The sequence below is a fragment of the Oncorhynchus mykiss genome, chromosome 16 (genome assembly GCF_013265735.2).
Source record: "Oncorhynchus mykiss isolate Arlee chromosome 16, USDA_OmykA_1.1, whole genome shotgun sequence".
Classification (NCBI taxonomy): domain Eukaryota; kingdom Metazoa; phylum Chordata; class Actinopteri; order Salmoniformes; family Salmonidae; genus Oncorhynchus; species Oncorhynchus mykiss.
Window position 1 is genome coordinate 74,655,230 of NC_048580.1, and position 22,842 is coordinate 74,678,071.

The following is a 22,842-nucleotide window of genomic DNA, read 5'->3' on the forward strand; positions in this document are numbered from 1 at the left end:
AAGCGGCTTGGCTAGAAAATGAAAGGCACCAGTAGAGATCTGTAGAGACTCATAGATCATGAGTCTCTACAACTGTGCAGTTATACAGTATATAACCTTTATACTGTTGAAGTCGGAAGTTTACATACACCTTAGCCAAATACATTTAAACTCAGTTTTTCACAATTCCTGATATTAAATCCTAGTAAAAATGCCCTGTCTTAGGTCAGTTAGGATCACCACTTTATTTTAAGAATGTGAAATGTCAGAATAATAGTAGAAAGAATGATTTATTTCAGCTTTTATTTCTTTCATTACATCCCCAGGAGATCAGAAGTTTACATACACTCAATTAGTAGTTGGTAGCATTGCCTTTAAATTGTTTAACTTGGGTCAAACGTTTTGGGTAGCCTTCCACAAGCTTCCCACAATAAGTAGGGTGAATTTTGGCCCATTCCTCCTGCCAGAGCTGGTGTAACTGAGTCAGGTTTGTAGGTCTCCTTGCTAGAACACGCTTTTTCAGTTCTATAGGATTGTGTTCAGGGTTTTGTGATGGTCATTCCAATACCTTGACTTTGTTGTCATTAAGCCATTTTGCCACAATGTTGGAAGTATGCTTGGGGTCATTGTCCATTTGGAAGACCCATTTGCGACCAAGCTTTAACTTCCTGACTGATGTCTTGAGATGTTGCTTCAATATATCCACATAATTTTCCTGCCTGATGATGCCATCTATTTTGTGAAGTGCACCAGTCCCTCCTGCAGCAAATCACCCCCACATCATGATGCTGCCACCCCCGTGCTTCACGGATGGGATGGTGTTCTTCGGCTTGCAAGCCTCCCCCTTTTTCCTCCAAACATAACAATGGTCATTATGGCCAAACAGTTCTATTTTTGTTTCATCAGTCCAGAGGACATTTCTCCAAAAAGTACAATCTTTGTCCCCATGTGCAGTTGCAAACCGTAGTCTGGCATTTTTATGGCGGTTTTGGAGCAGTGGCTTCCTCCTTGATGAGCGGCCTTTCTGTTTATGTCGATATAGGACTCATTTTACTGTGGATATAGATACTTTTGTACCTGTTTCCTCCAGCATCTTCACAAGCTCCTTTGCTGTTGTTCTGGGATTGATTTGCATTTTTCGCACCAAAGTACGTTTATCTCTAGGAGACAGAACGAGTCTCCTTCCTGAGTGGTATGATGGCTGTGTGGTCCCATGGTGTTTATACTTGCGTACTATTGTTTGTACAGATGAATGTGGTACCTTCAGGCATTTGGAAATTGCTCCCAAGGATGAATCAGACCAGTGGAGGTCTACAATATTTTTTCTTAGCTCATGGCTGATTTCTTTAGATTTTCCCATGATGTCAAGCAAAGAGCCACTGAGTTTGATGGTAGGCCTTCAAATACATCCACAGGTACACCTCCAATTGACTCAAATGATGTCAATTAGCCTATCAGAAGCTTCTAAAGCCATGACATCATTGTCTGGAATTTTCCAAGCTGTTTAAAGGCACAGTCAACTTAGTGTATGTAAACTTCTGACCCACTGGAATTGTGATACAGTGAATTATAAGTGAAATAATCTTTCTGTAAACAATTGTTGGAAAAATGACTTGTGTCATGCACAAAGTAGATGTCCTAACCGACTTGCCAAAACTACAGTTTGTTAACAAGAAATTTGTGGAGTGGTTGAAAAACGAGTTTTAAATGACTCCAACCTAAGTGTATGTAAACTTCCGACTTCAACTGTATAACGGTAACTTTCCCAAAACTTTCCAGGTTTTCCTGAAGTCCCGATTGGAGGATTTCAGAAGTTCTGCTTATCCTGATTCCAGACATCTTCCAATAGGGTTTTCTGGAACCAGGAGATGTGGGGAATGTAACGAGATTTTTGGGAAAGTTACCAGCTTTTCTCAACTATATATATGACAACATAATTACTGTCCCCCAGACATCTGTAACACCACATCCTAAGACTTCATGTGAAAGAGGTGAAGGAGAAGCATTTACAATCCACGATAAGCAAGCAGGAGGCAAATCATTTATCTAAAATCTCAGTCAAATATTTTTACAACCAAAAAATTAAATAAATCATCTACATAAAATATAATGCAAACATGATATGATATAAACAAAGTGGAATATTATAATGTTAACATAGTGGTGCGCTCCTCATATTACAATACATCACTATAGCCTCTAGGCGGTGCCAACAATCCATTCTGGTTTGTAGAGAGGGTGGATATGAGGAGATGTTTGATGTAGCTGCTGTCTGGTTTGTAGAGAGGGTGGATATGAGGAGATGTTTGATGTAGCTGCTGTCTGGTTTGTAGAGAGGGTGGATATGAGGAGATGTTTGATGTAGCTGCTGTCTGGTTTGTAGAGAGGGTTGATATGAGGAGATGTTTGATGTAGCTGCTGTCTGGCTTGTAGAGAGGGTTGATATGAGGAGATGTTTGATGTAGCTGCTGTCTGGTTTGTAGAGAGGGTTGATATGAGGAGATGTTTGATGTAGCTGCTGTCTGGTTTGTAGAGAGGGTTTGATGTTGTTGTTACTTGCATATCCATTCTAAAAAAAGTTGTGATGACAATGATTATGTTGAAGATAATACCACTCATTATGATATAGCTCCAATATGATAGTGGACCTCTATAGGCAATGGTGTTAGGTAGGTAGAATCATGGGTATGATGATGTGTCCTGGTCAAGAGGTGGGATAACAGGTCATTGGGTGGTGCAGTGGTCAGGGAAGTGTCCCAGACAGGAGGTAAATTCCCAGGTTTTCTAGAAATCCTGGTTGGACAAATTCTGGAATTACGAGTAAATAATCCAGGAAACCTCTAAACAGGATTATCTATCATCTACAGGTCAAGACCTCTCAGCCTGTTTCCTGTCAGTCTGTGTCCCACCAAAACCTGAGACGTCTGCAGGTCAGGTTTAATCCAGGGACTGTTGTAGGTGGCCCTCTGTGGCTGTGTGCTGCTCCAGGGGCCTGGGGTGTGGGATGCATGGTTGGCCCGGAGCCATGACTGGGTGCTCCAGGGGTCTCCTCTCTGGTCTCTGGGGTCTTGGGCGGTGGAACCGAAGATGCTAGCTGCAGACATGCTGACCTGGTCAGAGAAGCTGTCTCCGGAGGTGCTTGTTGCCCCTGACTCTGCATTAGACAGCTCAGCCTCTCCATCCTGCAGCGGCTTGGGGAAGGAGAAGGGAACTCTCTCTGCAGGTCTGGAATCCTCTACCTCCGTCTCCCTCTCTCTCTCCCTCCTCCTCTCTTCCCTCTTACCTTCACCTGTGTTTCTGATGGGAAGCTCCTCTGTCTCATCTCCCCTATCTCTCCTGTTCTTCTTCCCCTTACTCTGCATTTCCCTGCTCCTCTGCTGTTTTGACCTCTGTTTGGACTCGCTGGGCCTCACCTCCTCCTCCTCTACTTCCTGTCTGTTCTTGGGTAAACTCTGGGTGCGTTTCCCGTTGTCCTTATCCCCTAAACTCTCACCTCTGTGACTGACCACCTGACCCTCCTCCTCGGGCCAATCCAGGTCTGTGTCAGGAGTACCTCCTCCTCTTCTCCTCATTCCCCCCAGACTACCTCTTTTACTCTGCCTCTCCCCTCCTCCTCTATCCAGCCTTTCACTCTTCCTTGGCAGGGAGCGCGTCTTATCTACTGCAGCCACACCCGCATCCTCTGGGTAGAGAGAGAAGGAGACTGATCTGGGATCATGGTCTGAGAGAGAGAGAGAGAGAGAGAGAGAGAGAGAGAGAGAGAGAGAGAGAGAGAGAGAGAGAGAGAGAGAGGGGGGGGGGGACAAGAAAAATATATGAAAGAGGGGTGGGGTGCAGAGGGAGAGGTGATAACACACATTAGAAACCAGTCTCTAGTTTAAAACAAACAGTGTTATCCAAGTTTGAAGTAAAACAAAACAGGTGACGATGAGATGGGATGAACATGTAGAGAATAGCAAACCTCGTGGCCTTCAGAATAGAAACACCAAGTCTGTTCATTTCATTATCTTTGTTTCAGCAAGCCTAAGTACTGTAATTCATCACTGAGATAACACGACTGATGTTTCTACTGAAATACAATGATTATAGAGGCTGAACAACAACTTTTATTCAATTAAATCTAGGTTTATAAAATTCTGGACATTTTTGCAAAATTGCCTGTTTTTCCCAAAATCCTGGTTGGAAGATTTTTTTAAATTGCAAGGGAATAAGCATGAAATCGGGAAAACATCCAATCAAGATTTCTGGAAAAACAGGGAATTTTGTGAAAGACAGAGTTTTTTTCAAACCTAGATCTATCACAACTACACTTTGTGATAGTGTACTGTTGGATCCTATATGAATATGAGTGGTATATAAATATATGTATATTCCATAGGTCTGGAGGTACGACTCCCTGTGCATAGAAATTATGTACAAGAGCGAATAAACATGAACATAAGAGACAACCCTGCCGTTTACCTCTTGATAATGTAACTCAGGACAACAAGAATATGTGGTTCAGACTGTATGGTTCAGTTGGGAAGAGTGTGGCACTAGCAACGCTAAGGTTGTTTGTTCAATTCACGCAGGATTCACATACTAGAATGGATAACAAGGTCTACTAAGTGGCATAGATCAAGATGAGTGGTTCTAGAACAGAAATCAAAGAGAAGAAGACTAACAGGAAGGGATACCAACCGCGTATTCTCTGTTCTGCCGATGACATAAAAACAAGGCTCTCCCTGCTTAGAGTTGGTCATACACAGAGACAGGCTGGAGAGCTCCACTGAGAGGGAGGAGGGACATATAGAGGAGAGGGACATAAAGAGGAGAGGGCCATATAGAGGAGAGGGAAAGAAAGGGACAAAGAAGGAAGGAGACCACATGTACGGTCAGGAAAAAGAGAGAAATAGGAAATAAGAAATAAGAAAGTCAGGAAGAACCAACACTCTGAGAACTGAGACACTGAGGAACTGAGACTCTGAGACACTGAGACTCTGAGACACTGAGACTGAGACACTGAGACACTGAGTCTCTGAGACTCTGAGACTCTGAGACTCTGAGACACTGAGACACTGAGACTCTGAGACTCTGAGACTCTGAGTCTCTGAGACACTGAGACTCTGAGACTCTGAGACACTGAGACTCTGAGACTCTGAGACTCTGAGAACTATCCAGAATGGGTCAATAAAGGTCACCAAGAAACCAATCAGGGTTTTAGATGCTGTCTAATGTTCTAGCAATAGTCATGTCCTTCACCGAGACGCACAAACAGTTTACATCCCAAATGGATCTTTGTTAGGTTTCTCTTATGTCTCACCCACCTCCCCTCCCAGTCTCTTACCATAGTCTGGGACGTATCCTCCCTTCCTCCCTGTCTCTTACCATAGTCTGGGACGTATCCTCCCTTCCTCCCTGTCTCTTACCATAGTCTGGGACATATCCTTCCTTCCTCCCTGTCTCTTACCATAGTCTGGGAAGTATCCTCCCTTGCTCCCTGTCTCTTAACATAGTCTGGGACCTATCCTCCCTTCCTCCCTGTCTCTTACCATAGTCTGGGACGTATCCTTCCTTCCTCCCTGTCTCTTACCATAGTCTGGGACGTATCCTTCCTTCCTCCCTGTCTCTTACCATAGTCTAGGACGTATCCTCCCTTCCTGCCTGTCTCTTACCATAGTCTGGGATGTATCCTCCCTTCCTCCCTGTCTCTTACCATAGTCTGGGATGTATCCTCCCTTCCTCCCTGTCTCTTACCATAGTCTGGGACATATCCTTCCTTCCTTCCTGTCTCTTACCATTGTCTGGGACGTATCCTCCCTTCCTCCCTGTCTCTTACCATAGTCTGGGATGTATCCTCCCTTCCTCCCTGTCTCTTACCAAAGTCTGGGACATATCCTTCCTTCCTCCCTGTCTCTTACCATAGTCTGGGATGTAGCCTCCCTTCCTCCCTGTCTCTTACCATAGTCTGGGACGTATCCTCCCTTCCTCCCTGTCTCTTACCATAGTCTGGGACATATCCTTCCTTCATCCCTGTCTCTTACCATAGTCTGGGACGTATCCTTCCTCCCTCTCTGTTACCATAGTCTGGGACATATCCTTCCTTCCTCCCTGTCTCTTACCAAAGTCTGGGACGTATCCTTCCTCCCACTCTCTTACCATAGTCTGGGACATATCCATCCTCCCTGTCTCTTACCATAGTCTGGGACATATCCTTCCTCCCTGTCTCTTACCATAGTCTGGGACATATCCTTCCTCCCTTCCCTGTCTCTTACCATAGTCTGGGACATATCCTTCCTCCCTACCCTGTCTCTTACCATAGTCTGGGACGTATCCTTCCTCCCTGTCTCTCACCATAGTCTGGGACGTATCCTCCCTTCCTGCCTGTCTCTTACCATAGTCTAGGACGTATCCTCCCTTTCTCCCTGTCTCTTACCATAGTCTGGGACGTATCCTCCCTTCCTCCCTGTCTCTTACCATAGTCTGGGACGTATCCTTCTTCCCTGTCTCTTACCATAGTCTGGGAAATATCCTTCCTCCCTGTCTCTTACCATAGTCTGGGACATATCCTTCCTCCCTACCCTGTCTCTTACCATAGTCTGGGACGTATCCTTCATCCCTGTCTCTCACCATAGTCTGTGACGTATCTTTCCTCCCTACCCTGACTCTTACCATAGTCTGGGACGTATCCTTCCCTGTCTTTTACCATATTCTGGGACGTATACTTCCTCCCTTCCCTGTCTCTTACCATAGTCTGGGACGTATCCTTCCTCCCTGTCTCTTACCATAGTCTGGGACGTATCCATCCTCCCTGTCTCTTACCATAGTCTGGGACGTATCCTTCCTCCCTGTCTCTTACCATAGTCTGGGACGTATCCTTCCCTGTCTCTTACAATAGTCTGGGACATATCCTTCCTCCCTTCCCTGTCTCTTACCATAGTCTGGGACGTATCCTTCCTCCCTGTCTCTTACCATAGTCTGGGACGTATCCTTCCCTGTCTCTTACCATAGTCTGGGACGTATCCTTCCTCCCTGTCTCTTACCATAGTCTGGGACGTATCCTTTCTCCCTTCCCTGTCTCTTACCATAGTCTGGGACATATCCTTCCCTGTCTCTTACCATAGTCTGGGACGTATCCTTCCCTGTCTCTTACCATAGTCTGGGACGTATCCTTCCCTGTCTCTTACCATAGTCTGGGACGTATCCTTCCCTGTCTCTTACCATAGTCTGGGACGTATCCTTCCTCCCTGTCTCTTACCATAGTCTGGGACGTATCTTTCCTCCCTGTCTCTTACCATAGTCTGGGACGTATCCTTCCTCCCTGTATCTTACCATAGTCTGGGACATATCCTTCCCTGTCTCTTACCATAGTCTGGGACGTATCCTTCCTCCCTGTCTCTTACCATAGTCTGGGACGTATCCTTCCTCCCTGTCTCTTACCATAGTCTGGGACGTATCCTTCCCTGTCTCTTACCATAGTCTGGGACGTATCCTTCCCTGTCTCTTACCATAGTCTGGGACGTATCCTTCCCTGTCTCTTACCATAGTCTGGGACGTATCCTTCCTCCCTGTCTCTTACCATAGTCTGGGACATATCCTTCCTCCCTGTCTCTTACCATAGTCTGGGACGCATCCTTCCTCCCTGTCTCTTACCATAGTCTGGGACATATCCTTCCCTGTCTCTTACCATAGTCTGGGACGTATCCTTCCTCCCTGTCTCTTACCATAGTCTGGGACGTATCCTTCCTCCCTGTCTCTTACCATAGTCTGGGACATATCCTTCCCTGTCTCTTACCATAGTCTGGGACGTATCCTTCCTCCCTGTCTCTTACCATAGTCTGGGACGTATCCTTCCTCCCTGTCTCTTACCATAGTCTGGGACGTATCCGTTTCCTTTCTTCAGTACCAGGTGTATACGATGTCCTCCTCTTCTTATCTGCTCTACGGCCTGGCTGTGGGTCATTCCTGTTGTACTGTCACCATTTATCTCCACCAGCTGGTCACTCACCTACACCACAGCAATACAATACAGGTTACACAACGACAACTACCACACACACACACACACACACACACACACACACACACACACACACACACACACACACACACACACACACACACACACACACACACACACACACACAGACACACACACACACACACATACCCAGATGACTATCTCACCTGTATCTTGTGGCTGCGCGAAGCAGACCCTCCCTTCATCAGTCCCCAACACACCCAGCTGACTGTCTCACCTGTATCTTGTGGCTGCGCGAGGCAGGTCCTCCCTAAATCAGTCCCCAACACACCCAGCTGACTATCTCACCTGTATCTTGTGGCTGCGCGAGGCAGGTCCTCCCTCCATCAGTCCCAGGACATACAGGCCCATGTTGTACTCACTGCCCCCCCGCAGACTGAAGCCAAAACCTGTAGGACCTCTCTCTAGGTCTGCACTATAGTAACGCTGGTCCTGCTGCTAGAAGGAGAGAGTTAGAAAGGACAGAAAGATGATACTATCGTTCTGGGATTGACCGGGCAATTGTAAATACACCAAATTATTAGAGAGGAAATTATCTGACATGATGGACACACAAAACAACTATGAATAAATAAATAAAAAATGCACATACAAGCCTCACCTTGGGCCTCCGTCTGTGGCTTTTCCTTGTCCTGCCGTCAGCCTCTAACTCTGGGCCTTCTGACAGATTAGAGGAGTCTAAGGGAAGACAGATTAGAGGACTCTAAGGGAAGACTGATTAGAGGACTCTAAGGAAAGACTGATTAGAGGACTCTAAGGGAAGACTGATTAGAGGAGTCTAAGGGAAGACAGATTAGAGGAGTCTAAGGGAAGACAGATTAGAGGACTCTAAGGGAAGACTGATTAGAGGACTCTAAGGGAAGACTGATTAGAGGACTCTAAGGGAAGACTGATTAGAGGAGTCTAAGGGAAGACAGATTAGAGGAGTCTAAGGGAAGACAGATTAGAGGAGTCTAAAGGAAGACTGATTAGAGGAGTCTAAGGGAAGACAGATTAGAGGAGTCTAAGGGAAGACTGATTAAAGGAGTCTAAGGGAAGACTGATTAGAGGAGTCTAAGGGAAGACTGATTAGAGGAGTCTAAGGGAAGACAGATTAGAGGAGTCTAAGGGAAGACAGATTAGAGGAGTCTAAGGGAAGACAGATTAGAGGAGTTTAAGGGAAGACTGATTAGAGGAGTCTAAGGGAAGACTGATTAGAGGAGTCTAAGGGAAGACTGATTAGAGGAGTCTAAGGGAAGACAGATTAGAGGAGTCTAAGGGAAGACTGATTAGAGGAGTCTAAGGGAAGACTGATTAGAGGAGTCTAAGGGAAGACTGATTATAGGAGTCTAAGGGAAGACTGATTAGAGGACTCTAAGGGAAGACTGATTAGAGGAGTCTAAGGGAAGACTGATTAGATGACTCTAAGGGAAGACTGATTAGAGGACTCTAAGGGAAGACAGATTAGAGGACTCTAAGGGAAGACAGATTAGAGGACTCTAAGGGAAGACTGATTAGAGGAGTCTAAGGGAAGACTGATTAGAGGAGTCTAAGGGAAGACTGATTAGAGGACTCTAAGGGAAGACTGATTAGAGGAGTCTAAGGGAAGACTGATTAGAGGACTCTAAGGGAAGACTGATTAGAGGACTCTAAGGGAAGACTGATTAGAGGACTCTAAGGGAAGACTGATTAGAGGTCTCTAAGGGAAGACTGATTAGAGGACTCTAAGGGAAGACAGATTAGAGGACTCTAAGGGAAGACAGATTAGAGGACTCTAAGGGAAGACTGATTAGAGGAGTCTAAGGGAAGACTGATTAGAGGAGTCTAAGGGAAGACTGATTAGAGGAGTAGTAACGAGCAGGTAGCCTAGTGGTTAGAGCGTTGGGCCAGTAACCAGCAGGTAGTCTAGTGGTTAGAGCGTTGGGCCAGTAACCAGTAGGTAGCCTAGTGGTTAGAACATTGGGCCAATAACTGGATCGAGTCCCCGAGCTGACAAGGTAAAAAACTGTCGTTCTGCCCCTGAATAAGGCAGTTAACCCACTGTTCCCCGGTTGGCTGTTATTGTAAATAAGAATTTGTTCTTAACAATAAATTATCAAGGTCACCCCCTCTCCTGGGAGGGTGACATGTAACTAGATATAACTAGATATTGGTAGGTATATAATTAGATATTGGTAGGTATATAACTAGATATTGGTATGTATATAACTAGATATAGGTATGTATATAACTAGATATTGGTATGTATATAACTAGATATTGGTATGTATATAACTAGATATTGGTAGGTATATAACTAGATATAACTAGATATTGGTATGTATATAACTAGATATAGGTATGTATATAACTAGATATAGGTATGTATATAACTAGATATTGGTATGTATATAACTAGATATTGGTATGTATATAACTAGATATTGGTATGTATATAACTAGATATTGGTATGCATATAACTAGATATTGGTAGGTATATAACTAGATATTGGTATGTATATAACTAGATATTGGTATTAATATAACTAGATATTGGTATGTATATAACTAGATATGGGTATGTATATAACTAGATATTGGTATGTATATAACTAGATATTGGTAGGTATATAACTAGATATTGGTATGTATATAACTAGATATAACTAGATATTGGTATTTATATAACTAGATATTGGTATGTATATAACTAGATATTGGTATGTATATAACTAGATATTGGTATTTATATAACTACATATTGGTATTTATATAACTAGATATTGGTATGTATATAACTAGATATTGTTATTTATATAACTAGATATTGGTATGTATATAACTAGATATAACTAGATATTGGTAGGTATATAACTAGATATTGGTATTTATATAACTAGATATTGGTATGTATATAACTAGATATAACTAGATATTGGTATGTATATAACTAGATATTGGTATGTATATAACTAGATATTGGTATGTATATAACTAGATATTGGTATTTATATAACTAGATATTGGTATGTATATAACTAGATATTGGTATTTATATAACTAGATATTGGTATGTATATAACTAGATATTGGTATGTATATAACTAGATATTGGTAGGTATATAACTAGATATTGGTATGTGTATAACTAGATATTGGTATGTATATAACTAGATATAACTAGATACTGGTATGTATATAACTAGATATAACTAGATATTGGTATTTATATAACTAGATATTGGTATGTATATAACTAGATATTGGTAGGTATATAACTAGATATTGGTAGGTATATAACTAGATGTTGGTATGTATATAACTAGATATTGGTATGTATATAACTAGATATTGGTATGTATATAACTAGATATTGGTAGGTATATAACTAGATATTGGTATGTATATAACTAGATATAACTAGATATTGGTATTTATATAACTAGATATAACTAGATATTGGTATGTATATAACTAAATATTGGTATTTATATAACTAGATATTGGTATGTATATAACTAGATATTGGTAGGTATATAACTAGATATTGGTATGTATATAACTAGATATAACTAGATATTGGTATTTATATAACTAGATATAACTAGATATTGGTATGTATATAACTAAATATTGGTATTTATATAACTAGATATTGGTATGTATATAACTAGATATTGGTAGGTATATAACTAGATATTGGTAGGTATATAACTAGATATTGGTATGTATATATCTAGATATTGGTATTTATATAACTAGATATTGGTATGTATATAACTAGATATTGGTAGGTATATAACTAGATATTGGTATTTATTTAACTAGATATAACTAGATATAGGTATGTATATAACTAGATATTGGTAGGTATATAACTAGATATTGGTAGGTATATAACTAGATATAACTAGATATTGGTATTTATATAACTAGATATAACTAGATATTGGTATTAATATAACTAGATATTGGAATGTATATAACTAGATATTGGTATGTATATAACTAGATATTGGTATGTATATAACTAGATATAACTAGATATTGTTATGTATATAACTAGATATAACTAGATATTGGTATTTATATAACTAGATATAACTAGATATTGGTATGTATATAACTAAATATTGGTATTTATATAACTAGATATTGGTATGTATATAACTAGATATTGGTAGGTATATAACTAGATATTGGTAGGTATATAACTAGATATTGGTATGTATATATCTAGATATTGGTATTTATATAACTAGATATTGGTATGTATATAACTAGATATTGGTAGGTATATAACTAGATATTGGTATTTATTTAACTAGATATAACTAGATATAGGTATGTATATAACTAGATATTGGTAGGTATATAACTAGATATTGGTAGGTATATAACTAGATATAACTAGATATTGGTATTTATATAACTAGATATAACTAGATATTGGTATTAATATAACTAGATATTGGAATGTATATAACTAGATATTGGTATGTATATAACTAGATATTGGTATGTATATAACTAGATATAACTAGATATTGTTATGTATATAACTAGATATAACTAGATATTGGTAGGTATATAACTAGATATTGGTATGTATATAACTAGATATAACTAGATATTGGTATTTATATAACTAGATATAACTAGATATTGGTATGTATATAACTAAATATTGGTATTTATATAACTAGATATTGGTATGTATATAACTAGATATTGGTAGGTATATAACTAGATATTGGTATTTATTTAACTAGATATAACTAGATATAGGTATGTATATAACTAGATATTGGTAGGTATATACCTAGATATTGGTAGGTATATAACTAGATATAACTAGATATTGGTATTTATATAACTAGATATAACTAGATATTGGTATTAATATAACTAGATATTGGAATGTATATAACTAGATATTGGTATGTATATAACTAGATATTGGTATGTATATAACTAGATATAACTAGATATTGTTATGTATATAACTAGATATAACTAGATATGGGTATTTATATAACTAGATATTGGTATGTATATAACTAGATATTGGTAGGTATATAACTAGATATTGGTATGTATATAACTAGATATTGGTATGTATATAACTAGATATTGGTAGGTATATAACTAGATATTGGTATGCATATAACTAGATATTGGTATGTATATAACCTGATATTGGTATGTATATAACTAGATATTGGTATGTATATAACTAGATATTGGTATGTATATAACTAGATATTGGTATGTATATAACTATATATTGGTATGTATATAACCTGATATTGGTATGTATATAACTAGATATTGGTATGTATATAACTAGATATTGGTAGGTATATAACTAGATATTGGTAGGTATATAACTAGATATTGGTATGTATATAACTAGATATAACTAGATATTGGTATTTATATAACTAGATATAACTAGATATTGGTATGTATATAACTAAATATTGGTATTTATATAACTAGATATTGGTATGTATATAACTAGATATTGGTAGGTATATAACTAGATATTGGTATGTATATAACTAGATATAACTAGATATTGGTATTTATATAACTAGATATAACTAGATATTGGTATGTATATAACTAAATATTGGTATTTATATAACTAGATATTGGTATGTATATAACTAGATATTGGTAGGTATATAACTAGATATTGGTAGGTATATAACTAGATATTGGTATGTATATAACTAGATATTGGTATTTATATAACTAGATATTGGTATGTATATAACTAGATATTGGTAGGTATATAACTAGATATTGGTATTTATTTAACTAGATATAACTAGATATAGGTATGTATATAACTAGATATTGGTAGGTATATAACTAGATATTGGTAGGTATATAACTAGATATAACTAGATATTGGTATTTATATAACTAGATATAACTAGATATTGGTATTAATATAACTAGATATTGGAATGTATATAACTAGATATTGGTATGTATATAACTAGATATTGGTATGTATATAACTAGATATAACTAGATATTGTTATGTATATAACTAGATATAACTAGATATTGGTATTTATATAACTAGATATTGGTATGTATATAACTAGATATTGGTAGGTATATAACTAGATATTGGTATGTATATAACTAGATATTGGTATGTATATAACTAGATATTGGTAGGTATATAACTAGATATTGGTATGCATATAACTAGATATTGGTATGTATATAACCTGATATTGGTATGTATATAACTAGATATTGGTATGTATATAACTAGATATTGGTAGGTATATAACTAGATATTGGTATGTATATAACTAGATATTGGTATGTATATAACTAGATATTGGTATGTATATAACTAGATATTGGTATGTATATAACCTGATATTGGTATGTATATAACTAGATATTGGTATGTATATAACTAGATATTGGTAGGTATATAACTAGATATTGGTATGTATATAACTAGATATAACTAGATATTGGTATTTATATAACTAGATATTGGTATGTATATAACTAGATATAACTAGATATTGTATGTATATAACTAGATATTGGTAGGTATATAACTAGATATTGGTATGTATATAACTAGATATAATTAGATATTGGTATTTATATAACTAGATATTGGTATGTATATAACTAGATATTGGTATGTATATAACTAGATATTGGTATGTATATAACTAGATATTGGTATGTATATAACTAGATATTGGTATGTATATAACTAGACATTGGTATGAATATAACTAGATATTGGTATGTATATAACCTGATATTGGTATGTATATAACTAGATATTGGTATGTATATAACTAGATATTGGTAGGTATATAACTAGATATTGGTATGTATATAACTAGATATAACTAGATATTGGTATTTATATAACTAGATATTGGTATGTATATAACTAGATATAACTAGATATTGTATGTATATAACTAGATATAACTAGATATTGGTATGTATATAACTAGATATTGGTATGTATATAACTAGATATTGGTATGTATATAACTAGATATTGGTATGTATATAACTAGATATTGGTAGGTATATAACTAGATATTGGTATGTATATAACTAGATATTGGTAGGTATATAACTAGATATTGGTATGCATATAACTAGATATTGGTATGTATATAACCTGATATTGGTATGTATATAACTAGATATTGGTATGTATATAACTAGATATTGGTAGGTATATAACTAGATATTGGTATGTATATAACTAGATATTGGTATGTATATAACTAGATATTGGTATGTATATAACTAGATATTGGTATGTATATAACCTGATATTGGTATGTATATAACTAGATATTGGTATGTATATAACTAGATATTGGTAGGTATATAACTAGATATTGGTATGTATATAACTAGATATTGGTATGTATATAACTAGATATTGGTATGTATATAACTAGATATAACTAGATATTGTTATGTATATAACTAGATATAACTAGATATTGGTAGGTATATAACTAGATATTGGTATGTATATAACTAGATATAACTAGATATTGGTATTTATATAACTAGATATAACTAGATATTGGTATGTATATAACTAAATATTGGTATTTATATAACTAGATATTGGTATGTATATAACTAGATATTGGTAGGTATATAACTAGATATTGGTATTTATTTAACTAGATATAACTAGATATAGGTATGTATATAACTAGATATTGGTAGGTATATAACTAGATATTGGTAGGTATATAACTAGATATAACTAGATATTGGTATTTATATAACTAGATATAACTAGATATTGGTATTAATATAACTAGATATTGGAATGTATATAACTAGATATTGGTATGTATATAACTAGATATTGGTATGTATATAACTAGATATAACTAGATATTGTTATGTATATAACTAGATATAACTAGATATGGGTATTTATATAACTAGATATTGGTATGTATATAACTAGATATTGGTAGGTATATAACTAGATATTGGTATGTATATAACTAGATATTGGTATGTATATAACTAGATATTGGTAGGTATATAACTAGATATTGGTATGCATATAACTAGATATTGGTATGTATATAACCTGATATTGGTATGTATATAACTAGATATTGGTATGTATATAACTAGATATTGGTATGTATATAACTAGATATTGGTATGTATATAACTATATATTGGTATGTATATAACCTGATATTGGTATGTATATAACTAGATATTGGTATGTATATAACTAGATATTGGTAGGTATATAACTAGATATTGGTAGGTATATAACTAGATATTGGTATGTATATAACTAGATATAACTAGATATTGGTATTTATATAACTAGATATAACTAGATATTGGTATGTATATAACTAAATATTGGTATTTATATAACTAGATATTGGTATGTATATAACTAGATATTGGTAGGTATATAACTAGATATTGGTATGTATATAACTAGATATAACTAGATATTGGTATTTATATAACTAGATATAACTAGATATTGGTATGTATATAACTAAATATTGGTATTTATATAACTAGATATTGGTATGTATATAACTAGATATTGGTAGGTATATAACTAGATATTGGTAGGTATATAACTAGATATTGGTATGTATATAACTAGATATTGGTATTTATATAACTAGATATTGGTATGTATATAACTAGATATTGGTAGGTATATAACTAGATATTGGTATTTATTTAACTAGATATAACTAGATATAGGTATGTATATAACTAGATATTGGTAGGTATATAACTAGATATTGGTAGGTATATAACTAGATATAACTAGATATTGGTATTTATATAACTAGATATAAATAGATATTGGTATTAATATAACTAGATATTGGAATGTATATAACTAGATATTGGTATGTATATAACTAGATATTGGTATGTATATAACTAGATATAACTAGATATTGTTATGTATATAACTAGATATAACTAGATATTGGTATTTATATAACTAGATATTGGTATGTATATAACTAGATATTGGTAGGTATATAACTAGATATTGGTATGTATATAACTAGATATTGGTATGTATATAACTAGATATTGGTAGGTATATAACTAGATATTGGTATGCATATAACTAGATATTGGTATGTATATAACCTGATATTGGTATGTATATAACTAGATATTGGTATGTATATAACTAGATATTGGTAGGTATATAACTAGATATTGGTATGTATATAACTAGATATTGGTATGTATATAACTAGATATTGGTATGTATATAACTAGATATTGGTATGTATATAACCTGATATTGGTATGTATATAACTAGATATTGGTATGTATATAACTAGATATTGGTAGGTATATAACTAGATATTGGTATGTATATAACTAGATATAACTAGATATTGGTATGCATATAACTAGATATTGGTATGTATATAACCTGATATTGGTATGTATATAACTAGATATTGGTATGTATATAACTAGATATTGGTAGGTATATAACTAGATATTGGTATGTATATAACTAGATATTGGTATGTATATAACTAGATATTGGTATTTATATAACTAGATATTGGTATGTATATAACTAGATATAACTAGATATTGTATGTATATAACTAGATATTGGTAGGTATATAACTAGATATTGGTATGTATATAACTAGATATAATTAGATATTGGTATTTATATAACTAGATATTGGTATGTATATAACTAGATATTGGTATGTATATAACTAGATATTGGTATGTATATAACTAGATATTGGTATGTATATAACTAGATATTGGTATGTATATAACTAGACATTGGTATGAATATAACTAGATATTGGTATGTATATAACCTGATATTGGTATGTATATAACTAGATATTGGTATGTATATAACTAGATATTGGTAGGTATATAACTAGATATTGGTATGTATATAACTAGATATAACTAGATATTGGTATTTATATAACTAGATATTGGTATGTATATAACTAGATATAACTAGATATTGTATGTATATAACTAGATATAACTAGATATTGGTATGTATATAACTAGATATTGGTATGTATATAACTAGATATTGGTATGTATATAACTAGATATTGGTATGTATATAACTAGATATTGGTAGGTATATAACTAGATATTGGTATGTATATAACTAGATATTGGTAGGTATATAACTAGATATTGGTATGCATATAACTAGATATTGGTATGTATATAACCTGATATTGGTATGTATATAACTAGATATTGGTATGTATATAACTAGATATTGGTAGGTATATAACTAGATATTGGTATGTATATAACTAGATATTGGTATGTATATAACTAGATATTGGTATGTATATAACTAGATATTGGTATGTATATAACCTGATATTGGTATGTATATAACTAGATATTGGTATGTATATAACTAGATATTGGTAGGTATATAACTAGATATTGGTATGTATATAACTAGATATAACTAGATATTGGTATTTATATAACTAGATATTGGTATGTATATAACTAGATATAACTAGATATTGTATGTATATAACTAGATATTGGTAGGTATATAACTAGATATTGGTATGTATATAACTAGATATAATTAGATATTGGTATTTATATAACTAGATATTGGTATGTATATAACTAGATATTGGTATGTATATAACTAGATATTGGTATGTATATAACTAGATATTGGTATGTATATAACTAGATATTGGTATGTATATAACTAGACATTGGTATGTATATAACTAGATATTGGTATGTATATAACCTGATATTGGTATGTATATAACTAGATATTGGTATGTATATAACTAGATATTGGTAGGTATATAACTAGATATTGGTATGTATATAACTAGATATAACTAGATATTGGTATTTATATAACTAGATATTGGTATGTATATAACTAGATATAACTAGATATTGTATGTATATAACTAGATATAACTAGATATTGGTATGTATATAACTAGATATTGGTATGTATATAACTAGATATTGGTATGTATATAACTAGATATTGGTATGTATATAACTAGATATTGGTAGGTATATAACTAGATATTGGTATGTATATAACTAGATATTGGTATGTATATAACTAGATATTGGTAGGTATATAACTAGATATTGGTATGTATATAACTAGATATTGGTAGGTATATAACTAGATATTGGTATGTATATAACTAGATATAACTAGATATTGGTATTTATATAACTAGATATTGGTATGTATATAACTAGATATAACTAGATATTGTATGTATATAACTAGATATTGGTAGGTATATAACTAGATATTGGTATGTATATAACTAGATATAATTAGATATTGGTATTTATATAACTAGATATTGGTATGTATATAACTAGATATTGGTATGTATATAACTAGATATTGGTATGTATATAACTAGATATTGGTATGTATATAACTAGATATTGGTATGTATATAACTAGACATTGGTATGTATATAACTAGATATTGGTATGTATATAACCTGATATTGGTATGTATATAACTAGATATTGGTATGTATATAACTAGATATTGGTAGGTATATAACTAGATATTGGTATTTTAGGCTGGGTTTCTGTACAGCACTTTGAGATATCAGCTGATGTACGAAGGGCTATATAAAATAAATTTGATTTGATTTGATTTGATTTGATTTGGTATGTATATAACTAGATATTGGTATGTATATAACTAGATATTGGTATGTATATAACTAGATATATCTAGACATTGGTATTTATATAACTAGATATTGGTATGTATATAACTAGATATTGGTAGGTATATAACTAGATATTGGGATGTATATAACTAGATATAACTAGATATTGGTATGTATATAACTAGATATAACTAGATATTGGTATGTATATAACTAAATATTGGTATGTATATAACTAGATATTGGTATGTATATAACTAGATATTGGTATTTATATAACTAGATATAACTAGATATTGGTATTTATATAACTAGATATTGGTATTTATATAACTAGATATTGGTATGTATATAACTAGATATAACTAGATATTGGTATGTATATAACTAGATATAACTAGATATTGGTATGTATATAACTAGATATTGGTATGTATATAACTAGATATTGGTATTTATATAACTAGATATAACTAGATATTGGTATGTATATAACTAGATATAACTAGATATTGGTATGTATATAACTAGATATTGGTAGGTATATAACTAGATATTGGTATGTATATAACTAGATATAATTAGATATTGGTATTTATATAACTAGATATTGGTATGTATATAACTAGATATAACTAGATATTGGTATTTATATAACTAGATATTGGCATGTATATAACTAGATATTGGCATGTATATAACTAGATATTGGTATGTATATAACTAGATATAACTAGATATGGGTATTTATATAACTAGATATTGGCATGTATATAACTAGATATAACTAGATATTGGTATGTATATAACTAGATATAACTAGATATTGGTATGTATATAACTAGATATAACTAGATATTGGTATGTATATAACTAGATATGACTAGATATTGGTAGGTATATAACTAGATACTGGTATGTATATAACTAGATATAACTAGATATTGGTATGTATATAACTAGATATAACTAGATATTGGTATGTATAAAACTAGATATTGGTATGTATATAACTAGATATTGGTATTTATATAACTAGATATAACTAGATATTGGTATGTATATAACTAGATATAACTAGATATTGGTATTTATATAACTATATATTGGCATGTATATAACTAGATATAACTAGATATTGGTATGTATATAACTAGATATAACTAGATATTGGTATGTATATAACTAGATATAACTAGATATTGGCATGTATATAACTAGATATTGGTATGCATATAACTAGATATAACTAGATATTGGTATGTATATAACTAGATATTGGTATGTATATAACTAGATATTGGTATTTATATAACTAGATATTGGTATTTATATAACTAGATATTGGTATGTATCTAACTAGATATTGGTAGGTATATAACTAGATATTGGTATGTATATAACTAGATATTGGTATGTATATAACTAGATATAACTAGATATTGGTATGTATATAACTAGATATAACTAGATATTGGTATGTATATAACTAGATATTGGTAGGTATATAACTAGATATTGGTATGTATATAACTAGATATTGGTATGCATATAACTAGATATAACTAGATATTGGTATGTATATAACTAGATATTGGTATGTATATAACTAGATATTGGTATTTATATAACTAGATATTGGTATGTATATAACTAGATATTGGTATGTATATAACTAGATATTGGTATGTATATAACTAGATATTGGTAAGTATATAACTAGATATTGGTATGTATATAACTAGATATTGGTATTTATATAACTAGATATTGGTATGTATATAACTAGATATTGGTAGGTATATAACTAGATATTGGTATGTATATAACTAGATATTGGTATGTATATAATTAGATATTGGTAGGTATATAACTAGATATTGGTAGGTATATAACTAGATATTGGTATGTATATAACTAGATATTGGTATGTATATAACTAGATATTGGTATGTATATAACTAGATATTGGTAAGTATATAACTAGATATTGGTATGTATATAACTAGATATTGGTATGTATATAACTAGATACTGGTATGTATATAACTAGAGATTGGTATGTATATAACTAGATACTGGTATGTATATAACTAGATATTGGTAGGTATATAACTAGATATTGGTATGTATATAACTAGATACTGGTATGTATATAACTCACTGGTGTTAAGTCTTGGTATGATGGTGAGCCTGAGTGTGTTTCCGGCACGTCTCAGTATCTGTGCCAGGTCTCTGTGAGGCAGGGTGACAACGGACCGCCCCTCCACTGCCTCTAGCTGGTCACCCGGCTGGATCTGACCTGACCGGGCCGCAGGGCTGCCCCGACGCACAGTCACAAACCTATGGGACAGCATGGGCGAGGCTGGAGAGAGGCAGACAGAGAGGGAGAGAGAGAGAGAGAGTTTAATCAGTATTGTCAGTCGTTAACCATGTTAACCGGTGAAGAGTTACGGTATGGTGTAGTACTATGGAGTACTACAGTATATAGATAACTCTGTTTCTCTCTAGGTATCAGGAAGGACATGTAAACATAATGAAGGAAAAAGTATGAAAACTGATGCAGTCACTACTGTAGTGACTCTGGATAAGAGAGTCTGCTAATGGGCCTCCCGGGTGGCGCAGTGGTTAAGGGCGCTGTACTGCAGCGCCAGCTGTGCCATCAGAGTCCCAGGCTCTGTCGTAACCGGCCACGACCGGGAGGTCCGTGGGGCGACGCACAATTGGCCTAGCGTCGTCCGGGTTAGGGAGGGGTCTCATCGCGCACCAGCGACTCCTGTGGCAGTGCGCGCTAGCCAAGGTTGCCAGGTGCACGGTGTAGCCTCCGACACATTGGTGCGGCTGGCTTCCGGGTTGGATGCGAGCTGTGTTAAGAAGCAGTACAGCTGGTTGGGTTGTGTATCGGAGGACGCATGACATTCAGCCTTCGTCTCTCCCGAGCCCGTACGGGAGTTGTAGCGATGAGACAAGATAGTAGCTACTATAACAATTGGACACCACGAAATTGGGGAGAAAAAGGGGTACAATTTTTTAAAAAGAGTCTGCTAAATGACTCACTACTGTAGTGACTCTGGATCAGAGAGTCTGCTAAATGACTCACTACTGTAGTAACTCTGGATA

General features: G+C 34.2%; 1 protein-coding gene across 1 annotated transcript in view; it reads right to left on the reverse strand.

The window, feature by feature from the left end:
• Positions 1-2,568: 2,568 nt before the first annotated feature.
• The window catches only part of LOC110512152 (membrane-associated guanylate kinase, WW and PDZ domain-containing protein 3-like), a 99,607-nt gene continuing 79,333 nt past the window's right edge, over positions 2,569-22,842 (reverse strand). Inside the window, exons 13-17 of the mRNA XM_036945804.1 lie at positions 21,887-22,087; positions 8,592-8,677; positions 8,288-8,437; positions 7,828-7,966; positions 2,569-3,700 (exon numbers count right to left, since the gene is read on the reverse strand). Of these exons, the coding sequence (XP_036801699.1) occupies positions 2,841-3,700; positions 7,828-7,966; positions 8,288-8,437; positions 8,592-8,677; positions 21,887-22,087 (1,436 nt within the window). The 3' untranslated portion in view covers positions 2,569-2,840. The remainder of the gene's footprint in view (positions 3,701-7,827; positions 7,967-8,287; positions 8,438-8,591; positions 8,678-21,886; positions 22,088-22,842) is intronic.